The sequence below is a fragment of the Monoraphidium neglectum genome (assembly GCF_000611645.1).
Source record: "Monoraphidium neglectum strain SAG 48.87 unplaced genomic scaffold scaffold02479, whole genome shotgun sequence".
NCBI lineage: Eukaryota > Viridiplantae > Chlorophyta > Chlorophyceae > Sphaeropleales > Selenastraceae > Monoraphidium > Monoraphidium neglectum.
In genome coordinates, this window is record NW_014011149.1 from 1 (window position 1) to 9,098 (window position 9,098).

At 64.0% G+C, this 9,098-nt stretch overlaps 3 protein-coding genes across 3 annotated transcripts; 2 read left to right on the plus strand and 1 right to left on the minus strand.

Annotated features, from left to right (window-relative positions):
- Positions 1-53: 53 nt before the first annotated feature.
- MNEG_10836 (hypothetical protein) lies at positions 54-276 on the plus strand (the record flags this gene model as incomplete). Its single annotated transcript, XM_014040690.1, has 1 exon — positions 54-276. A coding segment is annotated over one exon (223 nt), but the record flags the coding sequence as incomplete, so codon positions are not given.
- Positions 277-2,222: 1,946 nt separating this feature from the next.
- MNEG_10837 (Photosystem I reaction center subunit VI) lies at positions 2,223-4,028 on the minus strand (the record flags this gene model as incomplete). Its single annotated transcript, XM_014040691.1, has 6 exons — positions 2,223-2,254; positions 2,451-2,475; positions 2,740-2,877; positions 3,325-3,396; positions 3,612-3,666; positions 3,955-4,028. The coding sequence occupies 6 exons, from the start codon at positions 4,026-4,028 to the stop codon at positions 2,223-2,225; spliced, it is 396 nt and encodes a 131-aa protein (XP_013896145.1).
- A 348-nt stretch (positions 4,029-4,376) lies between these two features.
- On the plus strand, positions 4,377-8,314 carry MNEG_10838 (hypothetical protein; the record flags this gene model as incomplete). Its single annotated transcript, XM_014040692.1, has 9 exons — positions 4,377-4,464; positions 4,684-4,946; positions 5,458-5,612; positions 5,904-6,213; positions 6,526-6,680; positions 7,056-7,230; positions 7,492-7,592; positions 7,868-7,937; positions 8,162-8,314. 9 exons carry the CDS (start codon positions 4,377-4,379, stop codon positions 8,312-8,314), a joined length of 1,470 nt encoding a protein of 489 aa, XP_013896146.1.
- Between the last annotated feature and the right edge of the window lie 784 nt (positions 8,315-9,098).

Genomic DNA, 9,098 nt, shown 5'->3' on the forward strand with positions numbered 1-9,098 from the left:
GCGCCGGCGGTCGCGGCGCTGCGGGTCGGCTGCTGGAATTCCGCGTGCACCAGCCTCGCGGGCGCGACCGAGGCGGCGGCGCCGCTCAAGCCGTGCGCCGGCGGCTGCGGGGCGGCGGCGTTCTGCTCGCGGGCGTGCGCCAGCGCCGCATATGCGGCGCACCGCGCGGAGTGCGTCGCGCTATTCCAGCGGTCCGCGGCGGCCGCCGCTGCCGCCCCTGCCGCCCCCAGCGCCGCAGCGGCTCCTGTGGCCGCGGCAGCGACAGTGTCGTTGTAATGCTGAACAGGACGCCGGCTGGCTGGGCCGCAACGGCGGGGCCCATCTCGCTGCTGGGTGCGCACGGGCAGCGCTCGTCCGGCCCCGCTCACGAGCGGGACGGGGGTAGACGGCATGTGGGTCGCAGGCAGCATGTTGCGGTGACAAGCACAGGCGCGCGTTTCGCGTTGGCCCACCGCTGATTGCCACGGAACGGTCGGAGAGAGCATTGAATTGTCTAGATTGATTAGGGCGCGCCTGGCTGCCGAATGGGGACGGGGAGGGGGGGGGGGCAGGCGGCACGGAGCGATTGGTGCCGCCCTTGGCAGCCAGCCACGCACCCCTGACGCCGCAGGATGCTACGGCTTGTCGCAGGGCGGGCGAGGGGCTCGCGGCCTCTCGTTTTGACTTCCCTTGGCGTTTGTCTTTGATGTGTCTTATCAGCGCGTGCACGGGCCGTGGGCAAGCATGCTGGCTGGCCCGGGCCCGCGCCGCGCAGGGGTGGGGTGCTGTCGGACTGACACCCATCCTTGGCCGCAGGCGCTGCGCCGCGGCGGGCTGGCACGTCGCACCTTTGCGCAACCTCGAGCCCTTCAATCTACGCGGCGCACCACAACGCATTCGGCGCACCTGCACAACAGGCAACCGCACCCATGAAACCTCGATGATTTGTGGCGTCGCGCCCTCCGCGCCCGCATCCGCCGGAACGCACACGCGCCGCAAACCGCGTGACACCTCCCACGTTCTTGTGCAGCATCGAAGGCAGAGCGCCCCTTTACAGCCACCTGCAGCTTGGCCCATACAAAGCAACAGCCCCAGTGGTGGACCAATCTTCACCAATCTGGCCCGCTTGCGCCCGCCACCTGTGGTTGAGGGTCTCGGTTTCAGATCCTGGGTTTCAGAAGCTGTGACGATTTGACAGGGTTCAAGGAACCGCCTGCGGCTTGTCCCTGGTGTTGAGAAAGGTTCCCCCTGTGCAGCAGGGAGCAGATGAGCTCGCACGCCGTGCGGCAGGGAGTGATGGCAGTCGTCCCCCTCTAATCATGTGCACGCTGCTGCTCAGCGGCCGCCGTCCCCCATCCCCCACCCGCCGGCGCGCACCGGGCCGCCTGGGGCAGCCGGCGCGCACTGCACACAAGCACAGGCCGGCGAGCCGCCCCTTGCATAGCGCCGCATGGGCTGTCGTGTGCCGCCGGCCTCCTCGCTCGTGCGCATCACCTGTAGCCGGCCCTGAGGGCCCTTGATCTGCTTTGCAGTATGTGCGTTGCCTTGCCAATTGCGTGCGCTTGTGTTCGAGTCGCCGCCGCTGCCATTAGATGTGCGTGAAGTCTTTCACCCGTGTTACAACCTCCGACATCATTCCTAAAACCTTGTTTGTGTTTGGCTATAATCCTTGGATCGCCGCGCCTGGCAGCGTGCCCTCTCTGCGACCCTGTGCCCTTGTATTCAAAGCGCCCCTGTAACAGGCGACCGAGTTAGCCCGTGGCAACCCCCAGCATCAGCGACTGCGCGGCCCCTCCCTCTGCTGAAGCCCTGCGAGCTGGCTCAGGGCTGCACCCTGCTGCCTTCAACAGTCCGGGAGAAGCGGCCCCGCGCGACGGCAGTCGCTGTTTGCTGGCGCTGTTGCTCACTGTTGTCCACTCGTGAACATCACATAGCACGACCCAGCGCTTCCTGCAGGCGCCCGCGAGAGCCGGCGCCTGCAGCAAGCAGCGTCATGCTGAGCGTCTTCCGCCAGGCGTCCGCACGCGCCCAGTCGCGCCCACGCCACCGCCAGGCCATTGACAGGAGAACTCTTCCACCCACCCCCATACACGATGCGTAATAGCCATGCACCTAGGAACAGTGTGCACTCGCACACGCGGTCGTGGCAGCTTCACTAGTGTTACACGCGTGGATGTTGCGTTGTTTAGACAATTTACATCACCACTTCAAACAAAACACAGCACTCAGAGGCGTTGGCCGCTTCAGAGCTTGCCGCGCACGCTCCCGCCCTTGCCTGCAGGGAGGGGCGATTGGAAACGCAGGGGCGAGGGTGGGAGGAGGAGTTTATGAGGCGCGGATGCTGCATGTGGAGCGCAGCTGTTGACACGTGGTGTCAAAAGGTTTCGGGGTGGACCTGGCTGAGTATCGCTGACATCATTTATAATGACAGTGATATTGGATTCAAAATCAGGCCGGGCTGAGGCACCCACCGTTCTCGCCGCTCGTCTGGGGGCCCTGTTCGAGGTGCATTTGGAGGTGGGATCGAGCGCAGGCGCGCGGCGCGTCAGCAGGCGACGCTGCTTGAGCGCGGCCGCATGGGCCTTTCGCAACCCTGCAGCAAAGCAGCGCCTCATGCAGCCGCCACGGCGTCTTCCCTCGCTTTCATGCATTTCCCATCCGCTCCACGGCAAGCTCGCACGCTGCTGCAAAGTGAACTCTGGCCTCCAGGAAAAAAGCAGTTGCAGCATTCAAAATCAATTATTGAATCCACCCCCCCACCTTGGTGATGGGCAGCTGGGCGTCCTTGGCGCCCTTGAGGCCGAACAGGCTGATGGCCGCGCCGCCGCTGCCGGCCAGCAGCAGCAGGATCGCCTCGCGGCGCGCCACGAGGTCGGCCGCGCGGGTGAAGAATTCGGACTGCGGGGGGTGGGCCGGGGAAGGGGTGTTGACCGGGCGAGGTTGACATAGGGGTGATGGTTGGACTGCCGTAGCACAGTGTCCCCCTCGCCCTCTATTGGAGGCTGCCAGCAAGTGCGGCCTGGCAAGTGCGGCGCTGCAGCGTCTGCCCCTGACAGGCGTGTCAAAATGGCTCCAGTGGTGCGCTTGTCGATGATATAGGCAGATCCTAGGCCGCCATATGCTGCAGGGCAGTAGCCTCAGCCGCGTTCCCTCCGCCGCCCATTTCCGCGCTGCGTGGCTGCGCGTCGCCGCGACGCCACCACTGACCCCTTCCACTGGCGTACTCCGGCCGCCGACACGCCCCTTTGCGTGCCCCAAGCAGACGCTGCCCCCCCTAGCCCTTGCCCAAAAGTGACTGCGTCCGTCCGAGCGGCTTCCTGCGGGAGTTCACACTGAAGTCTGCACCTGCAGGGAGTTGTACCGCTTCTCGCCGTCCTGGCCGTACACGTCCCAAGCACCGGTGGTGTTCTCGAGATCCTGTGGGCAGGCGGGAGGGCGGCGCAGTGGTAGCAGCGGGAGCTTCGAAGTGCCTCCTGGCACATGTCAACCCGTGCTGCGTGCTGCTGCTAACCTGCCGCGATCGCGGTTTCCACTTTGGTTGAACCAGGTCATGCGCAGCTGCACAGGCACAGCGCTCGCACGCCGGCCGCCTCCAGGGTAAGCTGCATCCCGCCCCGTGTTCAGGCGCTCACCGCCAGGTCGACGAAGCGGCTGTCCTGGCCGTAGGCAGCCACGACCTTCACGGTCCTGCATATGCGAGCGTGGGGGCGCTCTGCTCACATCAACAGTCGCTTGGTGGCCGGGGCGGCCACCACGCCGGGCAAAATAGTGCAGCAGAGAGCACCCGTACGCGCTGCGGTGGGCGATCGTTTTCGCGTTGAGGGAAAAGGCTGCCACACTGGGCCTCAACGGCATAGCAAGCCCAGCTTCCGGGCCCTCGATCGCGCTATACCCCAGCCCTGCTACGTCCGGATCTGGGCTTCCATTGCCGTGTGACCCTCCAGAAACACTTTCACTGATTCGATTTAGACCAACCTGCGGCTGACAGCCCGGGTAGCGGCCGCGGGGCGGGAGGCCCGCAGGGTAGAAGAACGCTGGGCGAGCTGCATGGCTGCACTGACTGAAGCAACGAGGCCACTGCTGAGTAGGATCGTGTAAATTTCGCACAGCCCGCAGGCGGAGTTTGCCCTGCTCTTGGCTGATGCATTCTCGCCTGCTGGTTATCCCTGGTGACCCCAAGTGACTCTTGATGGGGAACACGTAGGTGATCACCAGTGATGTGCGCGATAATCCAGCTCCTTTATCGGCGGGTGCGCGGGTGGTAAGTCTCGCAGAGATCATACAACTCAAACGCTCGACCGCGCGTTCATCAGAGGGTCTTGCTCGCTAGGGAGGATCAGTCGAGCACTAGCCATGCGCTTGCAGGGAATGCTGGCGCATGCACAGGCGGTGTCTACATGCCGCCGTTCTTTGGCACCGCGACGCTGCGCTGCGCGCAAGCGCTCTCGCTGCCACGCAGCTGGACAAGACGGAACCCCCGCACAGGTGCGCTGGTCTCATCATGTCATCAGTAGCCATTAATCTTATGCGCACCCATTGCACCTTGCAGTGTATTCCTGCGTGCTGCCCAAAGCTCGCAGACCACCAGAAGGCAACCGCCCTCAGCACGTTGACTGCCTACAAAAGTCTCGCAGGCTCCGAACTCCTGGCGTCATGCACCGATTGTTGCCGGACTTCCGCCCTGCTTCGTCCCGCAGGTCGCAGTCGCTGACGGCGCGGCGGCGGCGGCGGCGCCTGCGGCGCCCGAATCGCCCGACGCCTCGCAGCCGCCCGCAGGCGCCGCCGAGGGCGTGGGCGGCAGCAGCACCGGCGCCGACAGCGCCACCATGCAGCTGAGCGTGAGCGTGGTCACGGCGATCGAGCAGGTGGCGCAGGAGGAGTGGGACGCGGTGGCCTGCAGTGGCGGGGAGGTCAACCCGTTTGTCACGTGGAAGTTCCTGTGGATTCTGGAGGCGTCCGGCTCGGCGGTGCGTGTGTACGTGTGTTCGTTTGTGCGTGCTTGTGAGTGATCATTTGTGTGTGATTGTGTGTATGTATGTGTGTTTGTGTGTGGTGTGTGCTTGTGTGTGTGTACGCGCGTGTGTGCGTGTGTGTTGATGTGCGTGCGCACGCCGTGGTTGAGTTGCGGGGCAAGCCATCTAGGCTGCCTGGTTTTGTGGGGACACCTCTGCTGCTCTTGGCCCTCATTGGCGGGCGGCGTTGAAGGCTAGCGGTCGCTGCCGGCTGGCAGTCGCCGAGGGGTGGCGGCCGCTGAGTGTTGCGTTCACTGGGGTTCCGCGGTCGCAGCGTCGCGCATATTCCACAGAGGCCACGCGCACAGAGGGTGCGGCGTGCAGCAGTCGTCGGGCGCCGCGCCCGACGCGCGCGGGGCAGCTGAGCTGAGCACCATCTCAGCTGTGCGGTGCAGCCGCGGCCACTGCATGCACTCCCTTACCCCTCTGGTTAAGACAAGAAAACCCCACCCCTGTCATGCCACAGGTCCGGGAGGAGGGGTGGGCGCCGCAGCACGTGGTAGTCAGGGACGAGGCAGGGAAGCTGGTGGGATGCTGCCCCCTGTATTTGAAGGGCCACTCCTATGGGGAGTACGTCTTCGACTCGAGCTGGGCCAACTTTTACCAGATGCGCGGCGGCAGGTGGGCTGTTGGGTGAAATGTGGCCAACGAGTGCGTGTTGCAAGATCCATGCATTTTCAAGAAAAGCCACATAGCTTATCGGCCGTCCCGTCATGCCAGAGCCCGCTTTGCAGGTGCGGCGCCGCCTTCGCCGCCCCACCTGCTGCGCCGCCAGCCCGCGCCGTCCACTCACTGCGAGTTGCCGCCCGCCACCCATAACACTCTTTGCCCGCCCCTCCGCACGCCCCACCATTCCAAACCCGGTCAACATCCCGGTCAACATCCCGGTCAAACTCCCGGTCAAACTAACAGGTACTACCCCAAGCTCCAGAGCTGCGTCCCCTTCACGCCCGTCAGCGGCCCACGCCTGATGGTCGCCCCCGGCCCCTACCGCGCCCCCATCCTCAAGGCGCTCGCCGAGACGCTCGTCGCGATCACAGACCGCATGGCCGTGTCGTCGCTCCACATCACGTTCAGCGGCGCCGAGGAGTGGGCGGCGCTTGGCGCGCTGGGGCTGCAGCAGCGGAGGGGGATCCAGTTTCACTGGGAGAACGACGGCTACTCGACCTTTGAGGATTTCCTGGCAGCGCTGAAGCAGAGCAAGCGGAAAAACATCCGGCAGGTGCGTTCCTGATTTTCCTGTATCGCTGTTTGTGAAGCGCTCCCCCGCCAGGCGGCGCCGAGACTCGTGTGCGTTTTTGGGCTCGGTTCCGTGCGCCAGCTCAGGCAGCGGGTCCATGCTCCGAGCTTGCGGAAGCTTCCAGGGTGGTGCCTCGCTTTGCAAGTTGATTTAGCCGGGGGTTTCGGTGTGGGGCCGAGAGTTGAGGTGTGGGGCGCAACGGAGGGGACGCTACAGGACACACAGCTAGCAGTTGTGACGGAAGCTTCCTTGCGCACCGAAAAACCCCTCTGCCGCCGCGACCCCTCTGCCCAGGAGCGCAAGGCCGTCGCGAAGCAGGGCCTGACCGTGCGGCGGCTGACGGGGGCGGCCATCCAGCCGCACCACTGGGACAAGTTCCACGAGTTCTACCTCAACACCGTGGACAAGCGCTGGGGCAGCGCGTACCTGACGCGCAGGTTTTTTGAGATGTGAGCCGCCTGCGGTGTGGCCAATCGCCCTGCTGCCTGTGTGGCGTCGGGGACTGCCCGGCGCCCTGCCTCTTGCGCAGGACCTGCAACGCTTCCGTGCAGACGCCTTTGCAGCCCCCTGGCAGCCGGCTGCCTTGCATGCAGTGGCTCAGTATGCATTCAAAATCCCAACCTCTCGGACAGTGCGCTGAGTAGGGACACACACACTCTCTCTCTCTCTCTCTCTCTCTCTCTCTCTCTCTCTCTCTCTCTCTCTCTCTCTCTCTGTCTCTCTCTCTGTCTCTGTCTCTGTCTCTCTGTCTCTCTGTCTCTCTGTCTCTCTCTCTCTCACTTACACGCACACACACACACTCTCTCTCTTTCTTTCTCAATCAGGCTGGGCGAAGAGATGGCAGACCAGGTGCTGCTGGTGGTCGCCGAGAACGCTGACGGGGAGATGGTGGCCGGGGCGCTCAACCTCATCGGCAGCCATGCGCTGTATGGGCGGCAGTGGGGGTGCGAGGCCGGCAGGGAGTACCGCGGGCTCCATTTTGAGTGCTGCTACTATCAGGTGGGGCTGGGCTGCGCACGTTCTCAGCGCCCTCTGAAAATTGCTGCTGTATCTTGGGGCTCTAGAAGGGCGCGTCAGACACATCAACCAACCCCCGTCCCAGCTGGGGGCCTGCGGCGTCGAAATCCAATTAGATGACAGCCCTTCTGCCTGGCCAGCGTTCTGCCAAACTCCTTGACGGTCGCTCATTCCCCCTCACCCTCACTCGTGCACCTGACACCCCGCGCCGCCACGCGGCTCGCGCGCTGCGCGCGACTCCAGGCGATCGAGGAGGCGATCAAACGCGGGCTGCCTCGGGTGGAGGCGGGGGCGCAGGGGGAGCACAAGGTCCAGAGAGGCTACCTGCCAAACTACACTTACAGGTAGGCGGCCGCTCGCATCGTTTCGTCGGTTTGGCCGATGCGCAGCCTGCAACCATCTAAGCTGTGCACGTGGGTGTGCCTGCTGCCCTTCAGCGTGGGGGCAGGAGCAGCAGTGGGCTATGTTGGAGGCACCCCCACGTCGCCAGTTGCCTCCGGGAAAAACTTGCGGTCCCCTCCCCGCACTTCCAAGTCGCGCACTGGAAAACCCCTAGCCCAAATCCCGACTGACAACCAACCACAACTCCACCCCCCTCCCCAAAAAAACCTCATTGCAGCGCCCACTACTGCCGGGACACGGTGCTGCGGTCAGCTGTGGGAAGCTTCCTGGAGCGGGAGGCGCAGCAGGTGCGACACGCTCGTGTAACGTCATGTCTCACAGCACCTCGGCTCCACTGGCCGGTTTTTGACAGCGGTTGACATCCAACCTGCACGCACTTGAATGTGCTGGCCGACCTCACCTTACCTAAGTGTTGGCTTCGTGCCCAATCTATCATGTGAGCACGTTCACCGCCCATCCATGCCCCAAACTCCTCCATCTCACACACACCTGATCTCCCCCCCACCACCAGATCAACTACTCGTGGCAAGCCTTAACCTTGGAGGGAAGCCCTTACAAGAAGGACAAGACTCTTACCTACTTGATGGAGAAGATCTCCGCATTCTCATCTCTCAGCAGCGGCTCGAGCCTGGACAGCCGCAGCTTTGACGGCGGCGATGAGTGACGTCAGCACTGGCTGGGCATCCTAAGATACTGGCCTCTGGCGTCACATCTGGCGGGCTCGATCGGGCATTGTTTGCGCGCATGCACAGGCTTGGGCAAGGTCGGCTGCGCGCCTTGGGGGTAGAATAGGTCTGCATTGCGAGGTGATTGGGCACGTTGCCACGTGATTTGGGTGGTGTCTCTCAGGTACTGCAGGGGCAGAGGGCCTCTCGCGGGGGCGCGTGCTGGCCCCTCACAAGCTCCCTGCTGTGTGCCCCTGCTCGCGTCGCGGCCTGCTGGAGAGGCCTGCGACAAGGGGTGCTGCGCCTTTCTGCCACGTCGCCAGGCCTCAGGGCTTGTGTACAACAGCAAGTGTTGGTGTCAATGACAACAGTTCCGATGCAGTCCTGCGCGAGCTGCGTGCCCGCCGGGGTCAATTTTGAACCCCAATTCAACTGCCTTGTAAAGGGCGCTGGTGCTGACTGCACCGCGGTGGCAATCCATCCAGTTGGCCCCACTGCCTTTCGCTTTGACCAAGCCCGGCTCCTCACAAGCATAGGCCGGCTGGAGGGGATGTGTTGTCGGCGGCGGCGGCCCTCGGCGCCTCACTGCGCGCATGGGTGTCGTTGAACGCGTGTGATTATCAATCCCGTACTACCTCGAGTGCAAAGGAATGGGTAGGTGGGCTTTGCAGGGGTGCGGGGAGAGTTAGAGAGCGGTCAAAGCATGGATTCCTGGTGGCTGCGGGAGGGCTGGAGGCGTGTGTGGCAGACAGGCGAGTCGTATTGTTTGTAATGCGCGTTTGC